This window comes from Psammomys obesus, unplaced genomic scaffold, assembly GCF_907164565.1.
Source record: "Psammomys obesus unplaced genomic scaffold, mPsaObe1.curated_primary_1811, whole genome shotgun sequence".
NCBI classification, from domain to species: domain Eukaryota; kingdom Metazoa; phylum Chordata; class Mammalia; order Rodentia; family Muridae; genus Psammomys; species Psammomys obesus.
This window is the reverse complement of record NW_026591086.1, coordinates 6,546,251-6,569,285: the sequence shown is the minus strand read 5'-3', so window position 1 is coordinate 6,569,285 and position 23,035 is coordinate 6,546,251. Positions and strand designations below refer to the sequence as shown.

The 23,035-nt window shown below is 39.5% G+C and overlaps 1 protein-coding gene across 1 annotated transcript in view; it reads left to right on the top strand.

Annotated features, from left to right (window-relative positions):
- The window catches only part of Adam28 (ADAM metallopeptidase domain 28), a 47,767-nt gene extending 29,335 nt beyond the window's left edge, over nucleotides 1–18,432 (top strand). The window contains exons 15-19 of the mRNA XM_055609875.1: nucleotides 4,164–4,266; nucleotides 6,475–6,634; nucleotides 8,845–8,925; nucleotides 9,252–9,330; nucleotides 18,320–18,432. Of these exons, the coding sequence (XP_055465850.1) occupies nucleotides 4,164–4,266; nucleotides 6,475–6,634; nucleotides 8,845–8,925; nucleotides 9,252–9,330; nucleotides 18,320–18,432 (536 nt within the window). The remainder of the gene's footprint in view (nucleotides 1–4,163; nucleotides 4,267–6,474; nucleotides 6,635–8,844; nucleotides 8,926–9,251; nucleotides 9,331–18,319) is intronic.
- The last annotated feature ends 4,603 nt before the right edge of the window (nucleotides 18,433–23,035 follow it).

Below are 23,035 nucleotides of genomic sequence, written 5' to 3'. Positions count from 1 at the left end.
GATTACTGGGAGTACCAGGCATAACTTCCCTGCATCGTACTAGTTATTAAGTTTAATTAGATAGCTGATGGTTAGCTCCAAGATATAAATGCCACTATTGCACCCTGGGATAAATCTTGTTGGGCTGATCATTGTGGTCAAAGAGTAACAGCTGTGTGGAACTATTCTCCCTTGGCAGTTTGCAAAGCACTTTCTGATGCCTCTGAAGAAGGATTCTAGGATATAGGGACACGTCTTGTATAATCTCACTTAAATATGTGTTTCTGTGTGTAATTATGTAACACTGAGTGATAACACTTGCTTCCAGGAGCCTTAGACTATTTAAGAAATGCCCTGGTGACCATTTACAGAAACCTCTCTTGAACTGTAGCTCACAGGCATCCCATAGACCTGGCCCCTATCACAGGCCATTGTCACTACCCTTGACTGCCTACCCGAACTTGAAGGTAACATCCCATTGCTGCGGACACCACACACCTCAGACACAGGAAGTGGAGGTATCAAGCTGGACAAGGGCATTTTAAGACTAAAATATTAGAGGTATCAAATAGAGATAAGGCTAATGAAATTTTTCTTTCAGACTGACAATTTCTTGTTTTAATATCTGTTGATGCTCTCACTGTTTGAGACATGCTTTTCAATTTTTTTTTTTTAAATTTCAAGTTCATCTGTACACACAGGAGTGACAGTGGTGTTAGTGAATAGGCCATAAGCCCAACTGGGGACAAATAAGTAGAGACCCTGAAAATGGCAAAATAGCACTGAAGATGCTTGAGAACCTTTCCAGGATCACTTTTGTCCACTGGAAGATTAGTGACCACACTAAGGAAATCATAACATGGGCTTTAAAATAAAGTGTGACGTAAAGACAGCTGAAAACATTACACCCAAATTTAAACTTCATACAAAAGCTCAATTAGAAAGTCAACGTTAGAGTGTACAAGTGTGCTCAGGCCTATGTAAAATCTATTAAAAAAAAGTTGAAATCCTAGAAAGAAATGGTATCAAACTGCTTATCGGGGTATAGGTAGGAAATAGGGAGCCATTGATCAAAGGTTACAGAATTTTACAAAATGAAAGAAAGCAACATTTAAAAAGAAAACAGTCATTTGTCCCTCCTGAATGACAAGGGTACACTGCCATGTATTGATTCGCTGTGGCCTGACTCTCCATGCTTCCAGCCTCCTACTTAAATGGCACAGAGAATGTTTGGTAAAGAATAGGTGAAGTTAAATATTCCTAATACTATTTCAAGAATGTCATTGCATGCCAGAAATTTCTCATAATTCCTAAAGATACACTTCAATCAAATCTGAGGACAGAAATTAAAAAAAAAAATCTGTTATCTACAAAATATCCAGAAAAATAAGACACCACAAGATCCTGTAAATAATTCTGGATAAGCTCCTGTATACCCAGCAAGTATAGACTTGCTGGGTAAGATACATTCCAAGGAGCAATGCCTTTAAGCCATCTAGAGGTGCCCCCGTGTACTGGAGTTTGGCTTTAGCCATCCTGCGGACACTTCCCGAGAGCTGGTATTCTAAACTTAAAGGTACTAACAAACCTGCTTCTCTGGTTAATCTCATGTATTCTTGCTTAGCTTCCTTAGATGACAGAAACCCAAGATAAGAAAACCCTACATGCATAAACAAAACTCACCATGCCTCTCTATTACCTAGAAATACATGAGTATCGTTGTGTTTAGTTTTATTATTTATTATTATTTATTATTCTTCTAACTGACTCTATTCCAAGTATTGTTACCCCCTCATCCAGGGATCTACTATGTTTTATCCATAGTTCCTTTTCAGTGCCTGACTTAGTTGATATGAAAATTATCTGTTGAATTAATATCAGGTATATTTATTGGATAAGGGATGGAGAAGACCATTAACTTTTTTATTCAATGGTAGCCACTATAAAATACTAGAAAAGCAGATTTGTCTTCAAACTCTGTGATTCATAAAAAAAAACATTTATTTTAAATTAATCTGAAAAAGTCTGAACATGATTTCATAATAAAAGATCACATTTTTAGCCTCGAGATATTCCTGCAAATCAAAACTCACCAAACTGAAAATGTGATTATGATATGAGCATATATTTCTTAATAGAAAACAAATGAAAATGTCCAACCAATAAAAACTAAAACTGTCTTCACTCCGTATCTCTACTGTAAGTATTAATGAACATGAATGAATCTTTGACCTTCTGCATTTGTGAGCTGGCAAAGACCCGCTGCAGGTGTTAGGAAAGATGGGACAGGTCGTTCACTTAACGCCACACATTGTTGGCAAAGTATGGATTAGTGAAATGTTTACAGAGGTGAAAATTTGGAAAACTAGACACACAGCCAAAGATACCGCTTTGCCCTCTTTTTCCCTAGTTGCTGATTTTAGAAACATTTATCAATGAGAATTTTTCTTCCACCATTTTTATGGCAATAAATAATTGAAGAGGAATTTAAAATCAAAGAATAAAGATGGATCGGACAAATGACAGTGCATTAATCTAATGCCAGCCCTGCTTCTCTTGTATGGTAGAATGCTTAAGGTCTGAAGAAAGCACAGGGATGTTACTGGTTGAGCAAAGGTAGCTACGAAGGTGCCAGATGGTAGGTACATAAATGATACTTTCAAAAATATTAGAATTAGTAACCCAGAAGTTACGGATTTTGATTGTGATGTTTTGCTTGTTTACGAGTTTTGTTATAATGTTACTAAGATCCAAATAATACAGGAAATACAGTCATAAATGTTTTTATCATCTTGACTATTAAAACATGAAATTCATTAAATATTGCAAGTTTATAAATAAATATTACAGTTGTTCTTGAAAACAAAACAAACTCATTATAAATTTTTGTTGGTTTTACTTTTGTTAATTCTCCATCAGAGGTTTACCTAAGGCTTGCCAGTGTTTAAACATTATTCCTCTTTGAGTGAGAAAGCTTATAGTCATGGCATGGGGCTGGCTTTAACTTTGGAGAGGTGAGTGAATCTGGCTTAGGTATTGTTCTGTGTGACTTGGGTTGAGTTTCCACTTCCTTATTGATAACCTGAAGAAGACAGTAAGAACAGCTAATATTCATTGCCCACCTACTACTGAACAGGCCCAATATATAAGTAATGGCTTACTTATATATCAAATATAACATATTTATTATATATTTAAATATCTCATCAAACCTATGAGTTATAGTGTTGTGGTATACTATATAATGAGTAGAAGCTTTGTGTTTAAAGTCTATATAAAACAGAAAAATAATTTTATATTTGGGGTTGGGTCCTATTCTGTAGCTATCGCAAGATATATTTGAAGATAATCAAGAAAGTGGACACAGGCGAAGGTGATTAATCCTCATTTAGAAAGACAAATGGGATGTGCATTGAACTTATGACAGGAGTCTACCACAAAAGGCATCTGAAAGACTCTACCTAGCAGTGTTTCAAAGCAGACACTAAGACTCATAACCAAACCCTCGGCAGAGTGCAGGGAATCATATGAAAGAAGGGAAGTTAGTATGATATGGAAAGGATAGGAGCTCTACAAGGACCAAACATATCTGGGCACAGGGTCTTTTCTGAGATTGACACTCAACCAAGGACCATCTATGGATATAACCTAGAACTTCTGCTCGGATGTGGCCCGTGGTAGCTCAGTAACCAAGTAGTTTTCCAAAGTAAGGGGAATACGGACTATTTCTAACAGGATCTCAAGGGCAGGCTGTTTGACCCCCTCCCCACCCCGGGGAGGAGCAGTCTGTTAGGCCACAGAGGAGGACTTTGCAGCCAGCCCTGAAGATACCTGATAAAACAGGGTCAAATGAAAGGGGAGGAGGTCCTCCCCTATCAGTGGACTTGGAAAGGGGCAGGGAGGAGACCAGGGAGGGAGTGTGGGGTTGGGGAGGGAATGAGGGAGCAGGATACAGCTGGGACACAGAGTTAACAAAATGTAACTAAAAAGAAAAAAAAAAAGACTCAAATTATTTAAAAAAAAAAGTGCTATCCAAATCATTTCCAGTCTCAAGGATTTTGAACAAGGGATATTCGGTCTATACTTCTAATGCTAACTTTATATTTTGTTAATACTCCATACTATTACATTTCTTCTCTATTTTTTTCTTCAAATATACTGCTTTCATCTGTACCTAATCCCAGGAACCAAGGTTGCAAATAAGTCATGTTACCAGCAGAATGAAGGAGGGTCAAGATATGGCTACTGTCACATAGAGAACAGCACACATATGCCCTGCAAAGCTAAGTAAGTGGCCATATTGTTTGAATCTCCTCTCATTAATCCCCACCAGAACAATGGCAAATTTCCTCCTACATTTGCTGGTTTATTCTATTTCAAGAGAAAGTGATTTCCAGGCTGGAGAGATAGTTGAGAAATTGAGAGCAGTGGTGGCTTTCACAGAAAACCTAGGTTCAATTCCAAGCGTCCACATGGGGATTTCCAAAGACCCGTAACTACAGTTCCAGAGGGGACTTGAGTCCTCTTCCGGCTTCCTTGGGCACCCAGCATTCAAGTGGTACACATATATACATGCAGGCAGAACATTCATACACACAAAAATAAAATAAACTAGAGGACATATATAATTATATTTAAATTTGTCATGACATTTGCATGAGAAAGACTATACTCAGAAAAGTGAACAGCAATTCACCCAAAGAACTCATTTTAATATCAGTATTGAGAGCCTGAAAAAAAAAGAATAAAAACCATACCAGATGAACTTTAGATTTTTGTATACGTTTTTATTCTGTAACTTTAAGACTAGGAAAGCCAAGGCTCTGTTACACAGAGAAACCCTGTCTTGAAAAACAAACAGAACAAAACAAAACCAAAAAAATTAGTTGTGATGTAGAGACTCATTGAAGGGATCTGGACCTCAAGGACAAACTGTATAGTGTGACCTTTCCTTTATAGGGACTCAGAGCAGATTCAAAAATAAAACACTTACAGAAAAGGCAATACACAGGGCTCAGCAAAACCATACATTGGGTGTGAATAGGAAAGTGTAGGGACTCTCCATCCCTTCTGTATCACCTGTGAGTGTCCTTTTTACCTTTATAACTGTGTTAACAGAAGATAATGACTAACGTGATGCTCAGACATTTCATCCTCCTTCTTACACTACCTGGCCACCTAGTACTCACTGCCTGTGGTGGGCAGTTATCTCCACATTTCCTGTGCCGGCACCATCTTTACAGGTTTGTTCTGAATCACTGTCTGATTCCTGAAAAGCAAAGTTCAGAACAGTGGCATCCTCCTAAGTTTTCCATCCGTATCTTCTCTAATCCTGAGCAAGAACAGAAAAGTCGCATTCTCTTGCTTCTGGATTATATGTTCACCAACCTTCTCTAAATTGTGCATAAAGCAATTGACTATGGATTTATTGGCTTTGGCCTTTCTTACATTTTTCTGGTGCTTGTTTAATGGCGTCCCTGGGTGTTGAGCAGTTCACTCTGCAGATTTGGATGGACAACTCTGAGGATCACAGTTAATGCTTGGAAACGTCAGGAGACTTCTGGCTTTGAGTAGATCATTCTGTTGTGGAAAGCTGAGGCTTTTTATCTTTTAGAGTTTATCTGAGGAAAGTACAATAACAAAAATAAAAATAAATGCTGTCTAAGTACCTTTGTGAGATCAGAGATCTGCTTTTTTTATATCTTCTAACTCCATCCCCAAGCACTTCTCTTAGTCAGCGATGGCTTCACCAGCTCCTTCTATCACATTTAGTCCTAATTTGCTTTCTATTTCTGTGATGAAGCTCCCTGACCAAAAGCAACTATTGGACAAATGGATTTGTATGGCTTAACCTTCTATGTCACAGTCCATCTCTGAGGCAAGTCAGAGCGGGAACAGAGGCAGAGGCCATGGGGGAGTTTTAATTATTGTCTCATTCCCTGTGACTTGCTCAGTTTGCTTTCTTATACATCCTAACACTACCTGTAAAATGGCACTGTCCAGAGTGAAGCTGGGCCCTCCTACATCAATAATTAATCAAGAAACTACCCCACAGTTATGCCCACAAACCAGTCTGAAGAACAATTTCTCAACTAAGGTTCTCTCTTCCTAGCTGACTCTGGTTTGGGTCAAGTTGACAAAAACTAATTATCATCAAAACTGAGGGGGGGAAATGCCCAGCAATGGGGCATGCTTCCTTATTCAAAGCCACTTCTACAATTTAGGTTTAAGGTTCTGCTCTTCCCCCATTAGCAATAACTTACACAATTGGAAAAATAAATTGTGAATGGATCTGTATTTGAGAAACAACACTTTTGATAATATCTGAGAGTCCTGTTAATACAGAATAAGGACACTGTACATAGGTGTAACTAGAAGTCACTGCTATAGGAGAAATATTATTCATTAAATATTAATAGCCAAGGCTGGTGTGCATTTGCATAAAACTGAAATTTGAATTCTAGGATAACATTTGTAATCTGTTGTCCTTTGTAGAGATGCCATGTGTGGGAAGTTGTTCTGTGAAGGCGGGTCACGTGATCTGCCCTGGAAAGGACTTACAGTGTCTTTCCTGACATGTAAATTATTTGATCCTGAAGACACCAGTCTAGGAGTAGACATGGTGGCCAATGGAACCAAGTGTGGAAATAAAAAGGCAAGTTGAAATTGTGCTTCCAAAATTCATTATCCCACAGACTACCTCGATTTTTACTCAATACTGTTTATTACGATTTCTGTAACCATAGTCCCACATGCTGCTAGGATGATATAGGTTATCGAGGAACAAAAGAAAAACTAAAAGAGACTGGAACAATTAGGGCAATTGTTAACTCACACAGTGGTAAGTTCAGAGATGCAACAATTTGCATGGTGAGCTTGGTGATGGAATGCCACCATCAAGGACCAAAGTTGTCTCACCTTGCCCTCTGCCATCTCCAACACGCTGATCTGCCATTTATGCTCATCCAGCATGGCAGAAGCAGGGTACATAAGACTGTCCTTTGCGCACCTTTTCTTAAGAAGAGGGAAGTTTCCTCTGAGGGATCACATGACCACCAACATGGCATGAGTTTTCGTTGTGCAGAGTTTTATCACCCAGTTACTTGTAGTGTACGTGACAAAGGACAGGGAAGTAACACGGTTGGCTTATGTTCCTTTGAGCTCATTCTAAGACAAGAAAGAACTTGGTCAGCCCAGGAAACACAGAAATACCTATTCCATTAATAAGGTCAGGTGTCTGTAGCCATCTTTCAAGTATGTCAAACAAGTCAAATTAGCAATGGCCCTTGAACTTTACGTCAATACATTTGGATCTTTCCTGTTCGAAGTTTCCCTTTTGCTTTTAACGGAGCATTTTTTCAAGTACAATCATACCAGGAAGCTCAAGTGTAAGGAAAGAACGAGAACAGCGCCACCCTCCACACTTGTGACCATCTCCTGTCTTCCTTGGAGCACGAAGCTCACAACATCCTTTTTTGCCTTTCATTTATTCATCCCTGCACCCGTCCCTCTGATAGCATTCACTAAGTGCCCAGCATGTTTTAGAATCATGCTCTCAAACTTTATAAATATTTGGTTAGGACATTCTTTTTTTATTATTATTATTTGAGACTTTCAGACATGTGTATAGTCAATTGTGATCAGATAAAACCCTATTTCTCCCTTCAACTCTCCCAATATCCTTTCCACCACTTCTTCTTATAACATCATTTTCATCCCCCTCACCTTCATCCTCCTTCTCCTTCTCATGTGTGCAAGGTGTAAAAACATCCATTGGAGCATGAAGCCTACCAGTTATCACACTCAAAGAAGAAAATTTTCTCTACTCTCCAGTAGCCATCATTTGCCAATAGCTCTTTATTAAAGGGCAGGGCTTAGAAATCATCTGTGCAAAAAATTTTGGCTGGTTTGATCTTATATTGGTCTTGTTCAGGAAATTGAACCAACGACACCACATATACACAAAAGAAATTTATATCCTTCTATAGAGACACTTAAACACCCATGCCAATTGCCACTCTATGCGCAATTGCTAGGAAATGGAATAAACATGGATGTATATCAACAGATGAAAGGATAGGAATGATGCTGCATGTATAAAATAATTATTAGCTGTAAAGAAAAATGAAAGCACAAAATTTTTGCAATGTAAATGTATAGAACTAAAACAAGTTATTGTATAGGATCCAGGTTTGGTTCCCAGCACCCATACAGCTCACAACTGCATGTAACTCCATTTCCAGAGAATCTCACACTCCCTTCTGGCCTCTGCCAGCACTACCACAGGCAAATGGATAAAAACAGTAACAGTAAATTTTAAATCAACATAGCAGGATATCTGCACATGTGAACTCAAAGCTATTACGACATCATGAAAGACCTGTGTAAGACCTGTGTAAGTTCTAGCCAAGAAAAATTCCAAGAGATAGGGGGAAGGTAGCTACAGAGCCTCACCTCTATGAGGTACCACTGGAATTTGGTAGCTACTGCATGGAAGTGTCAATTTTCTCTAAAACAAATTCCCTGGAAAGTTGAGCACACTCCTGTAGAAAGTCATGTATCTAAGAATATTTGCAGAGCACAAATTAGTCCCGATTTTTTGTTTATTTGTTTTGTTTTGTTTTAAAGACGCAAAGTTGAGTGGGTAGGAAAGAGGCTGGACCTGGGAAGAATCAGGAGAATAAATATGATCAAAACACGTAGGAAATTCTCAAGGGACAAAGCACTAATAAAAAGTTCTTTAAAAAAAAGACGAGACTAGGGACAGAACTGATGAAAGATTTAAGACTCAGTTCCAGCCAGTTGTTGACAGAGATGGAGCCACTGGCGATGCTTTGTGAAGCTTACTTTTACACATCATTTCAGGTGTGCATTAATGCAAAGTGTGTGGACATGGAGAAAACGTACAAGTCGGCCAACTGCTCCTCGAAGTGCCAGGGGCATGCAGTAAGTTTGGGAAACAGGTATCCCTGGTTTGCTGAGCCTTATGCAATTTTAGTTCTGCTGTGACGCAGCAGAAAGACCACCTTCAGCACTCAGTGGTCACAGTCCTTGCGCTTATCTGACACTCAGAAGCAAATGGCATGGGAAAAGCTGCCTCTGAGAATCCGCTACTGAAATCCTTGTGGGTCATCCATACCACATGTGGGCAGGTGGAAGCCAGCAGAGCAAGGGTCTCCCTCATGGCAAAATCAACTTCATCATGGAGGAAGGGGGCCTTGAAGGGTGTACTACGTTTCATGGTGACACTCACAGCGTCTTTCTTCCACCAGGTGTGTAACCATGAGCTCCAGTGTCAATGCAAGGAAGGATGGGCCCCTCCTGACTGCGAGGATTCTGCTACAGTCTTCCGTAGGTAACAATGCATGTCTGGCCTGAGAAACTATCCCCTTCTGGCAAGATCTTCCCATGTGTTTGTCTCAGTTACTTTCCTGCTACTGTGATAAAAAAAAATATCCACCAAAAACCCACCATAAGATCTTCCTATGTGTTTGTCTCAGTTACTTTCCTGCTACTGTGATAAAAAAAAAAAATACCCACCAGAAAAAGAAATGCCAGGCTTAATTTGGGGAGATCATGGGGATAGGAAAAGCATGAGACAGTGGCTCACATTGAATCCACAGTGAGGAAACAGAAAAATGAACTCTGCTGCTCACCTCTTTGCCTCTTTTTTTTAATACTATTTCATTACAATTTGTTTCATAGAACGCATTTGGTTGCATTCTTTCCCCACCCAAGCCTCTCTTAGATCCTCTCTACCTCCCTACCCACCCTTCATGTTCTCTCTCTCTCAAAATCATAAAGAATACAGCAAAACACAAATAATACAAAGATTACCACAACAAAAACTGCACAAAACCTCATGGAATCTATCTTGTGTTGAGCAACTACCCCTGGACATGAGGTCTGTCCTACAGTATGATTATTATGCCCCAATGAAACTCCACTTGAGAAAACTGACTTTCCCTTTCCCAGTAGACAATCAATTACAAATAGCTTCTTGGTTAGGAGTGGGACATTGCTTAATCTTTCTCTGCTTTCTCTTCTCTCGGCTGGGATTTTGTCTCTCTTGAATGTATGCAGGTTGCGTTCATTTGTGTCAGTTCTGTTGTGTCTGGATGGTCCCATTTCCTTGGAGTCATCTACCGCCTTTACTGTCTTTTGCCTCGTCTTCTGCATAGATCACTGAGCCCTGGGGAGAGGGATAGATAAAAACATTAATTTCAGATATATTTCTAACCCAAGAAATGGTTCTGCCTACATTTAGCCTAGGTTCTCCTACCTACTTTAATTTAACCTAAATACTTCCTCACAGATACTTCTAGAGATTTGTCTTCTGGATGATCCCAGATCTCTCAACTTGACAGGGTTAATTTACTATGTTATGTAGGGTTTATGGTCTGTTTTCTATCCTCATCAAATTACTGTCCTTCAGCTATGGATCGCATGATATTCATTCCCAAAGTCTCCTTAGCAACCAACATTCAAAGCATATTTTCAACACTCTAATATTGTCAATCTTCATCCAAAATGACCCCTTCAAACTTTTCATTTGTAATATTACTTTCACACCAGGTTTTCTTGCTTTCTGTTTTTTTTTTCCATTTCCACAGTAGACACAATATTAAGTAATTTTTTTTAATTTTATTTTTCTTTTTAGTTACATTTTGTTAACTCTGTGTCCTAGCTGTATCCCACTCCCTCATCATTCCCTCCCCAACCTTGCACTCCCTCCCTGGTCTCCTCCCTGCCCCTTTCCAAGTCTACTGATAGGGGAGGACCTCCTCCCCTTTCATTTGACCCTGTTTTATCAATTTTAACTCATGTGACTCTCTGAGAACGTGACAGGGATCTGAGTTATTTCTTTTAATTTGAAGTGGGCTGTCCCGATCATTCACATGCTGTCTACATTTCACTGGACTCACTTTCTTTGGGATGTGTTGTCTTTGTTAGACCAGCAGATAGGCTGATTGACTGGCCCACATGGGTTTTCCTTGCACTTTGGAGTGTGTGTTGCTTCTACTGACACTTCTTTGGGTAGAAGATAAGGCTCTGGGTAAGAGGCAGGTCTTTTGCTTGGTCATAAAGGAGGGAATGAGCCAGAGTGGGAACTTCTGCTGCCCATTGCCATCATGAAGAATACTCTAAGTGCAGGAGAGAGCTTTTTATGAATTCTCTCTCTCTCTCTCTTTTAAGATCAGACTTTTTTTTATAGATTTATTTATTATTTATACAGTGTTCTGCCTGAACACCAGAAGAGGGCCTCAGATCACATTACAGAGGGTTCTAATGTGCCACCATGTGGTTGCTGGAAATTGAACTCAGGACCTTTGGAAGAGCAGCCAGTGCTCTTAACCTTTGAACTATCTGTCCCGCCCTCATTTTTTTTCTTAAGCTCCCTCCTTGAACTTCTTTCTTTGCATGGTTCTGAGTGGTTGTCTGGAGGCAGATTTGTCCAGCATTGGGTACTCCTGTGCCAAGCCCTAGTGTGTCTAGGGAGACATTCTTGAAGCTCTGTCCCAGGGTTAATGAACCAGTATTATTCTGTATTTACAGAAGATAGAAATGGAGATGTGGTTAGGGATGGGCCTGAATGAACCAGTGTTCTCAAGTTCAGATGCTTTTTAGGCATTTCAAACAAAAGAATCACATTTAATTTTACTGTTTAGGCTTCAACTTGCTTTCTGTTTGCCCAAATTCCTTTACTTCCTATCTTCCTGGAGATTCTAAACTTCATTACTTTTTAAGGTTATATAATATTATTATTCAATACATTTTTATCTGTGATTATCATGCTTGGGGTGAGGTTGAAGAGTTGATTCAGAACAGAATCAACTATTTAATTAGACTTTTTGATGGTTCCAATTTTTCCTGAGTTAACGTTAAACGTGACTTTGCTCTTCTCAAAACCTTTATTTTTTATGTGTATATTAAACTACGGGAGTTCTGAATCCTTTCTGGGTTGGTGAGGATTCCACATACAAATCTGACATTAACCTCCTCATCGATCCATTCCATAAAGATAAGAAGAAATACTGACCTCAGTGGATCACCAAAGCCATCCACAAGCACAGAGAATGGTGGGCTGACCCCTGTAGGCTGCAAGAGCTCCGGCCTTGGGAAGGGGTCATAAGCTCCACCATTCAGTGGGTAGTTCTTATTGCTCAGCTCCGAGAAGAAACAGCAGTCTGTGGCTCCAAGATCACCCTTAATATAAGTGATGTTTCGGAAACTTGATCCGAGACTCTAAAAGCACAAGTAAAACTAACTTCTGTAACTGTTTGTAAAACTCATGCCCAATAAACAACTTAGGACGGTAAAATTTGCTAAGCCTGTGAGTAATCTTTCAGGAAGACTGTGTTCACCCAACTTTCTAAACTGCATTGAAGAGCATTTATTTATGTCACTAAGCATTTCCATTTATATTCTGTTCGCATGGAATCCACAGAAATAGATACCAGGTGATACTTTGGTACTTGTTTACATTTTGCAACTTTGAAGTCAGTGTAAACTGTTTCTTCAAACATTTATCTTTGTTTTGTTTGTTTGTTTTTGAGAAAGGATTTCTCTATGTAGCTTTGACTGTCTGGTCCTTGCTCTGTAGACCAGGCTGGTTTTTAATTCACAGCAGTCCACTTGCCTCTGCCTCTTTGAATGCTGAGATTAAAGGCATGTGCCACTATGCCCAGCTTCTTCTTTTTTGAGGGGTGGGGGTTGAGAAAATTCTATTTTATTTTATAGTCTGCTGTTCCTTTTTCCTGATTTCTATTGGAATATTTCAAATTTATTCAGTGAAGTTTGTACAGTCACTCTGCATGAATTCTTTTCTAGTGAATCATTTTGGGTCTGTGGGTAGGAAAGTTTGGTTTGGAGACATAAGTGTATAAGTATTTTTTTCCAGCGTGACAAATAGCTTTTAAATAATTAAATATAGGATATATAAGCTACTTCTTATAATTGGACTCTTGTCCTAGCAAAAGTCTCTGAACAGATTCTAGTTTCTATAAAGGTGGAGGACATGTTTCAACTTCACTAGACTCAATCAAAGTCTCGAGAAGCATGAGTAAAACTAACCTCTTATGCATAGCAAATGAGCCATAATATCTGCAAGACTGTAAACATGCTGCGTACGTGCATTGTCAGAAAAAGTACAGTGAAGAACATTTATTATTTCTGTGTGGTAAAAGGTTCCCTTAAATCCCTTTGCCAGATTTCCACCTGTGTGGTGAATTTCTGCCTAACCTGCCCATAGTGTGAATTACACCAGTGCTCATCTGTAGCTGACTATAGCATATCCCATTGTCTGCCGCCCCCCACCCCTGACCAGCATCCTTCAACTTTCTGCTTCCTAACATGTAAGAAGATGGGAATTTTTCTAGTTAATGCTTAGAATAATTATATGGCAATCAGAGACTATATTACATGGAGTGTATGGTAAAATCCGTTGACACTTACTTGATGGCACATAATCAGATGTGTGCAGGTATTCTGTGTAGGAACAGAAAAAAAAAAGTGTTAACATGAATTTTGCACCATGTGCTCCTGTGGCTATGTATGTCCTGTGTGCCAGGTTGGTCGGTACCATTGCTCCTATACAATTCCAACTAATAGTTTATTTTCTCTGTTTTATTAGTGACTGTGTAGAATCTTAAAAAAAAAAAAAAAAAACACTCTAAAGCTGTATTTGTCAAGATCACTTGCTGCTTTTACAGGGGATACTGGCTTGATTCCTAGCACTCACAAGATAGCTCACAACCATCTGAAACTCCAGCTCTATGGCATCTGTCACCCTCTTCTGGCCTCTCCAGGCACTACATTCACATGGCGCATGTGTAGACATGCACACACTCATGCATAAATAAGATAAGATAAGATAAAATAAAATAAAATAAAATAAAATAAAATAAAATAAAATAAAATAAAATAAACCTTTGACTGAAATTTTATATTATGACTTGGTATTGCCAGTGAATTTCTGATTGGTTATTTGTGTTCACATCTAGAATGGCTATGTTTTCGTAGTGGATTTATACTGTCATCATTGATGCTGTCTACCTCTATTGCCTCTTGACTCTCAAAGTCTACAGTTCCTAGAGACTAGAATGGCTGAGGCATAACCCTTTATGTGTTTGTGTTGCTACAACACCTTCACATTTATAGTCATTCTTTCTGAATCCTCTTGAAACTTTTATCTTTCAAGAAAAACATGCGGTTTTAAAATTCTTTATATTTCACATACCTTTGGGTTTAGCTTTATTTTTCAAAATTAAGATGGAAAACAAATTATTAATGTTCTGGGGCACAATTCCTTAACTATGTTGTACAGTTTCTATGCGTCTTGCCTCACCTCGGCTTGTTTTTACTCTTTTTTTTTTTTTTGAGCGCTATTTTTTTTGTTTTATTTATATCTTTAAATTTTATACTATTTTATTTGCTTTACATCCGAAGGTGCCCCTTCCCTCCTCCCAGTAGCTCACACTTCCCCTCCTTCCCCCTTTCCCTCTCCCTTTTCCCCCAGAAAAGAGAAGTCCCCCTCTCCCAGTATTAACCTTCCCCAAGCACATCATGTCACACCAGAACTGAGCATGTCTTCATCCCCTAAGGCCATGCAAGGTAGTGCTGCTAGGGGGAAGTGATACAATAGAGTCTATGTTAGAAACACCCTCTCCCCTTTTGTCAGGAGCCCTATATGAAGACCAAGTCTGCCATCAGCTACATGTATGCAGAGGACCTAGGTCCAGATCGTGCATGCTCCTTTGTTGATGTCTCAGTCTCTGAAAGACCCCATGGGACTGGGTTAGTTGTTTTTGTCGGTCTTCTTTTTATTAACTTAAATTTTAATTTTTATATTAATTACAGTTTATTTACTTTGTATCCCCAGCTATAGCTTCTTCCCCCCTCCCCTCCCAATCCCACTGTCCCTCCTTCTCTTATCTCCTCCTATACCCCTCTCCAAGTCCACTTCCTCCCCTTCCATCTGACCCTGGCTTATCAGGTCTCATCAGAACTGGCTGCATTGTCTTCCTCTGTGGCCTGGCAAGGCTGCTCCCCCATCCGGGGGAGGAGGTCAAAGAACCAGGCACTGAGTTAATGTCAGAGACAGTCCCTGTTCCCCTTACTAGGGAACCCTCTTGGATACTGAGCTGCCATGGGCTACCTCAGAGCAGGGGTTCTATGTTATATTCATGAATGGCCCTTGGTTGGAATATCAGTCTCAGAAAACAACCCTGTGCCCAGATATTTTGGTTCTATTGCTATTTTTGTGGAGCTCCTGTCCTCTCCAGGTCTTACTATCTCTCCCTTCTTTCCTAAGATTGCTTCTACTCTGCCCAAAGTTTGTTTATGAGTCTCAGTTTCTGCTTTGATACATTGCTGGGTAGAATCTTTCAGAGGCCCTTTGTGGTAGGCTCCTGTCCTGTTTCCTGTTTTCTCCTTCTTCCAATGTCTGTCCCGTTTGCTTTTCTGAGTGAGGATTGATCATCTTACCCAGGATCCTCCTTCTAGCTCACCTCCTTTAGGTGTACAGATTTTTTTTGTAGGTTTATCCTATATTATATGTCTAGTATCCACTTATAAGTGAATATATACCATGTGTATCTTTCTGTTTCTGGGATATCTCACTCAGAATTATCTTTTCTAGTTCCCACCATTTACCTGCAAATTTCATGATTTCCTTGTTTTTAATTGCTGAGTAGTATTCCATTGTGTAAATGTACCACAATTTCTGTATCCATTCCTACACTGAGGGACATCAGAGTTGTTTCCAGGTTGGGATTCATATGCCCATCCAGGTTCTTCCATCTTTCCCCCAACACTTCCACAGGATGCCCAGAGTTCTACCCAAAGCTTTGCTGCAAGTCTCAGCATCTGTGCCAATTGGCTGTTGCCTAGAGACATACTCCCAGACGACAGTCAAGTTAGACTCCTGTCTGAATGCATAGCAGAGTACCACTATTAGTGCAGGGGCTGGCTCTCTACCATGGAGTAGGTCTCAAGTTGGGCCAATTAACCAACTGTCCATTTTATTAACCATGTTTTCTTTTATTAATTTGGAGGGTATGCATTCTTTTTATTCTTTTATTGTTATCCTAAAAATTTTCACTTTTCTTTTTAAGTAGATTTTGCTTTTAGAATAGTTTTATATACACATCTCCGTCGAGCACAACATACAGAGGTTTTCTTACATTCTTGAACCCCCACTGTAGAGTCAGGCATTTTACAGTCAATAAATCTATACTGAGACACCATTGTCATCTAAAGCACAGTTCCTCTTAGGGTTTACTCTTGGTTCCTTTGCTCTATCTGCTTTTCTGTGTTTATAAACTGGTCGTCCTCCTCTTCCTCCTGCTTCTCTTTTTTCTTGTCAGTCCTGGAGATTACACCCAGGACTTTGTGCATGCTAGGCAAGTGCTCTCTCATGAAGCTACAGCTGAACCTTCTTTCTAGGATCATTTTCTTCTCTGTATTTTCTTCAAATTATATTTGTGTTAATATGTTGAGACTCCCATACAACGCATTTTGATTGTATTTGCTCCTCTCTCCAAGCTCTTCCCAGTTTTACCTCCCAACCCTTACTTCTCTACCCACCCAACTTACAGGCATTTCCACCTTCTTCTCTTCTTCCCCATCTAGTCCTGTGAATAGAGGTAGGCCTACCGTGGGGTGTGTTGACTTACTAGGGGTCACACCATTAAAGATAGATAGCTCTCCTTCCTTTATATTTTTCTAAATACTTATTACCACATTAATAGCTACAATTTTTCCCTATTCTTTAGTACTTTCATGGATTGAGGGAGTTGTTTTATAAAAGCTTCATGGTGTATGCTGTTCAAGACTGCTGTTATCAACAATAGAAGAAGCTATACTTGCTGTTTAATTATTTCTATCTTAAACTGCACATTCACTGTCTTGTTTGTTTTAACCCCAAGCCACAACTTTGTTCTCTAAGACTTGAAGTGTTTGTAAACACTATTCCATTTGTGTCCTTTGAAATGGTGGTCTTAAAATACTTATTATATTATTCTAATGTTAGTTCAAACGTAGCCACTCACCCTAATTCTGAAGCTAAGTTGTATCTAGCAGAAATGCTGCAGAGTTTTATTTTCCTTTGACTTCACTGAATAATAATTTTATGCAAGTTGAAGAGAATTAGGTATTTGAATAAAGACCATTCTCTTATCTTGAATTCTGCTTTCTGGAATGTCTGCCTCTGCCTGTGTGTTATCTGTCCACACCTGTAAGCTTTTCTTGCATTTTTGGAACTGTTATTCTTGTAACTGGGTTGCTAAACTGTGTACCAAAAGCAGTGACTATGCTGTTCTTCAGACATGTGTACTTTCTGGTCTCTGGTGGTTTCAGATGATTATAAGAGAAATAAACACATGAGATTGCAAAGGATCCAAGTTGAATTTATTACTTAGGCCAATGGGTAAAGAACAAAGGTGAAGCATGAGTATTGTCTCTATCAGCTTTTTACTCTTGCTGTTTGTCAGTAGGAGCGATAGCATCTCAAGGTTTTAATTTCTTTCTTATTTCATTCTAAGGCTGGATTTAAAATGTCTTTGTTCCTGTTCTACCATACTTCTTATCCTCCATATCTTCATGTAGTCTTCCAGCCTTCACTCTCCTGTTACTGAAGCTACTCTTCTTCTTTCTCAGAGTTCTCAGTAAGAAGACATTTAATCCACTTCCTATGAAAGATTTCCTATGAATTTCTCTTTTACTTGCTCTTCATAAACATTAGCACCACAATCATGATAAACACCATTTTTTGAACCAACTCTGCTAGTTTGATTCTTTGACAAAATATTTGGTAAGTGTCATTTGGAAGGAAGGGTTTTTTCTGGCTTACAGTTTTGAGGATATGGTCCTTCCCAGTGGGCAAGTGGACATGGGGGAATGAGGTGGCAGGTAGCATGGTACCTAGTTATGAGAGACTTTCCAGGAAGCTAGGTTTATTTGGTAAAAGCTAGCTAAAATTTGTGACAAATAAAAATGTCAGACCAGGTGAAATGACATTTCATTGTAATTCTGTTACATGGGAATTTGAGGCAGGAGAATCACAGCAAGTTTGAGACCAGCCTGGGCTATATAATGAGTATAAGGCCAGCCTGGGCTACATGGCTGTATCTTTTCTGAAATGGAAAGAAAAGGAAAAAAGGATGGGAGGGAAAGGAATGAGGAAGAAAGGGAGGAAAGAAGGAAAAGCAGAAAGGAAAGCAGGGAGGGGGAGAGGAATAGATGGAGGGAAGGAAGGAATTGAAGAGGAAAGGAGACAGACTAAAGTGAGGCAAAAAACTTCTCAGTCCTCAACAGCATTCCTGTGCTCTCTCTGTTGTAGACTTCTCCATTGTGGTTGGTGTGCTCTTCCCCCTGGCAGTCATATTTGTGGTAGTTGCTATAGTGATCTGGCACCAAAGTGCTAGAAGGAAGCAGAAGAGAGTTCAGAGGTAAGCCTTCATGTGCTTTGGGGGTCCTTTAACCTCTAACTCGACACTGGAGTCTATTAATCCTTCGGGTTTAATTTTCTTCAAATATTGGAAAAAAACATACAGGTCTGTATTCATGGACCAGATACTAGGTATCCCTTTGACTGGACAATCTTTCATAGCAAGATGTTCATCCTTTCCTCCTGTGAGTGGCTATTTTTGTAATTAATGCCCAGAGTGAAATTGGTCCTTGTTAAATATTTTCACATGAGAATAGAACACATTTAGTGATTGAAAGAGTGGTCACAGTGTAGGGTCTTTTTTTAATCATCATCTCATTGAATCTGTGAGAGGACTTCATGAAGCTACTGCAGTCTTCCCACTTTCTGGATGAAATGTGGTTTCTATGTCTCCTAAGGTTATGGAATTCACTTTTAATGAGTGTGGGGAAAACACAAATGTTAAGAAAGGCCTTTGTTTTCTTCCAAAGTGAGTAGCTGAGGCTTGGTTGGCAAGCAGATCTTTTCTTTTGCAAACGTCATTTTAAAACAAGATCTGTTCTCATCACTTTCCAAGACTGACTTATTTAAAGACTTATTCATACAAAACAACTCTTAAGTAAATACTTAATGAATCAAAAGTAGTTAAATGTCATGGTATAAATAAACATTAACTTAATACCATCATTCTTAAGGATCAGGGTTTTGCCAAGAAACAGAAAGGAAATGTCTAGTAATGGTTATTAATCACAAGATAATGGTAGTTAACTTGCAGCTAAGCACTGAGGAATGATCTGGAACAGAAGGAACACTGATAACAGAGCATGGCCCAGTGGACAAAGGAAATTATCTGTCCTCTGTTGTGTATCCCTGGTGTGCTGAAGGTGCTGTTCAGTTCACACATGTTTTTCCTTTCAGGCCACCATCCGCCACAGATGCCAGGCTATACAAGCAGAAGTGTAAACCCCCAAAGGTGAAGGTGGTTCAACCCCAGGAGGTGAATTCCAGTTTGTACTGTTTTTTTTGTGGCGACCTGAGTGTATGATTTACCCCCTTCTTACATTCTAGCCATATGTCTCTTGTTTTGCATAGCAGTGCTTAAAAATCTACCTCACATCAGCAAATTGCAAGGATTGTGAGTTCTGAGCCCACACATTCAGTCAACTTCCCCTCGTGTTTTGTGAACACAAAAAGAAACCTAACAAAACAAAACAAAACAAAACAAAAAGATGTGCATTAAGGACTCATAAAATACAAAAAGAATAAAGTCTTCTTTTTTCCTCTCTTCCCTCTTCTGTTCCCCCCTCTCATCCATTTCCCTTTCCCTCCTCCCTTTCATTCTGTCAATTTCATTCTGGCCTCTAAGTTTATTCTTACTCCTGGTGAATTTCTCTACACACAACATGATGTGTATATTTGTACGTTCAACTGTGTAATATTATGTAACATGTCCAACACCTACAGCCCTTGTCATGTCTTCTGTGTTTAGGGCTTTCAGTGAAGTAGATTGATAGCACTGCATCAGTGCTGATGTTTGTGACGGAAGTTATTCCTGGTAACCCTGAGGAAATCCTATAAATGGTCCAACTGGGCTGCTGGGTTGGCTCCTGCCTTACTTATCTCAGGGCGTCAGCTTCATCCTCATCATAGGTGCTGAGAAAGTGTTACTTCCCTGAGAACTGTGCTGAGGCAACTGGTGGTTTCATGGTAAAGTTTGGCTCCTTCATTTTAGATGAGTCAGATGAAGAAGCTCCATGTGTCTGATGTGCCCACTGAGGAGAGTGAGCCTCCACCAGATGTCGTGAGTTAGCAACTTCTCTTCTCTTCCACCCAATCCAATCTCAAGGAAATGTTCCTGACAGACATAACCCACAGTGCTCTACTACTGAATCGTAAGAGTGCTGAGATTTGTATGCCTAACTTAAAGTCTTCCGCAAAACTTCTTTAAAGTGCTAAATGCGGGGATATACCCTTCTATGAGTTTACTTCTGAACTTATTCCTAAACTGAGACGCTAAAGCTGATAATGTAGACTAGTCACGTCTTTAGTTGGGGTTTCTATTGCTGAGCCGAAACATCTTGACCAACATCAGTGTGGGGAGGAAAGGGCGTGTTTCTGTCCAAGTCATGGCAGGAACTGCAGCTGAAGCAATGGAAGAGTGCTGCTAACTGGATTGCTTTCCCTGGCTTGCTCAGCCTGCTTTCTTATACAGCTCAGGACTAGCTTCCCAGGGGTGGCGCTGCCCATAGTGGGCTGGATTGGCACTTCCCAAAGTGGGCTGGCTCCTCCCACATCAATCATTGATCAAGATGGTGTTCCACAGGCCTGCCTATTACAGGCCAGTCCTATAGAGGCATTTTATTTACTGGGATTTTTTTTCTTCCCAGATACATCTAGGTTTATATTAAGTTGGCAAGTACCAAGCAGTACAGTTGACCTGCTATGTAGAATCCATGTTTGGCCTAGGTTGATGCAGTAAAAATAGCATGGGCTATATAGATTAAACCTTTATTTCTGCCCATTCCTGAGACTGGGAATTCTAAGCTTGAGGAGCTGGGAGTTCCTGGTGTCTGGTGAGGGCTGCATCCTGGTTTGTTAATTGAGGGGAAGGAAAACTAAAGAGAAGAAAGGGGGAGTGGAGAAGTTTAGGGAAGGAGAGATACAATAATCTCTTTATATCTTTTCACTTAAGGACATTGATTCAATTCTGACAACTCCGAACTCAAGGTGTGAATACCCCAAAACTAAGCATCACACTGGAGTTTAGGGCTTTAACACATGATGTGTGTGGATGCACAAATTAAGCCCGCAGTAACCCTTATTGTCACACATGTCTAGATTATATCCTCGGAACTAACTGAAAGCATCAAACTCACGGGTTTAAAAATACCCTCGTGGGTGAGTTTGTAACGTCACTGCCCCTGAAAATGAGTTAAACATTTTTAGTATGCATACACCTCTTGAAGAACCTACTCCAAGCTGATTTTCCTTTTATCTTCTTACCAGCTAATCACAAAGCCGAATTTCCCACCACCGCCAATTCCTGTTTCCTCGTAAGTATCAGATGGTCACTGATGGATTTTCTGTCAACTGGCTCTAATCCACAGTCTCTCTGTCAATGCTCCTGAGGCTAACCCAACTTCATCACAGCACACTTGTTCTGGGGAACCTCCTTCTGTAGTGATTTCACTTCACTACTGAATCTTTATTATTAAAAAAAATTAGTTCTTTTATTTTATAACCATTGAGAAATAATATATCTATTGTATAAGGTAAAAGTCTTCCAAAGAATTGTTTCTGGATGCTCATTCTAGAATATATAAAATTGGGTATTTATGAAAATATTGTTATTTTTGTAAGGTATAAAGCATGGAAAGTCTAACATGCAAAGGGAATCTGAAATAATAGTAAAGTGTTTTCTTTTTTTAAGTAAAAGGCAGTAGTTCCTCATGCCCAGCCCTCTGTTGTAGGTAGAAAAGGAAGAGCTAAAGTTCCTTTTGTCAAGATGTTTCATAATTTAATGAGCAAACAAGTCACATATTCCTGGTGTATGTAGCTCCTCAAATAGTATTTGTGCCAAAGTTTGAGACGCTAATGAAAAAACATTGTGATGTCAGCATGAATAGAGTTAGTGAAGCAGAACACTGTTGACTGTGTACCTGGAGTATGAACTGATCCCTGGAAATTGCGTAGCACTTAAGTGAGTGGTGAAGAGGCGGGCAGTGATTTCACGAAGGAAGTAAGCTTGGCTACAATGGGGAAAACCTGTCATTCCTACTGACTGACTTATTTTTCTCTTTTATCCTAGTAACAAAAAAAGTGCTTCTTTTTTCCTATTTTAAAAATAAACCTACTTCTGCACCCGCATAAATGATCTATAATGAAACCATTATTGTCTTCTTTTTCACCCCTGCTGCCAAGGAGTAAAGCCCTGACCATGTCATCTAATGTGTTTACTGTGGAGAGACTGGCATAAATGCCTTGATTCTGAGTTTTCTCAACAGAAAAGGGAGACTGAAAATTTCTCTGCTATGAAGTCGTGGTGACCCCAGCTCCTTACTTTCTCAAAGTAGTGCACAAGGATGATGGGAGTAGATGCAACATTCTGCAGACAGCTTCCCTACATCCATAACTCCCTGTGCGCCTTATCCTCTTCCTAGGCTACCACTTGCCATGGACCACTTCCCTATTCCCCCAACTCCTGCCTCTGTCTTCTTTCTGCTAATTACTCTCACCAGTATTTGAATTCCAGACAGTAAGAGCCATCTCACCTTCCATCCTGACCTTCTGCTGTTTCTAATTCTTCATTGCTGATATATTAAACAACTTATAAGTAGAGAGTAGGGTTTCATTGAATTCTTTAAATTTAGCTTCACCTTACATCTATTTATTTAGCTAATTTCTTTTTTTTTTTTTTTGTATGCTTTGATCATCTGAGAGGTTTTTCTTTCTTTAAGGGACTCAAATGCAAAGGTCTGAAGCAACAGCTAAGCCAGGTGGATGATCAGATGATCAGAGTGGAAGCCTCGATGGAAAAGAGATATGAGTACTTCCTTATTAGTACTTATAGTACTTCCTATCATTCTTGACACTCAGAGGTTAACATCTCTTAGTTTGTGCTCTATTTTG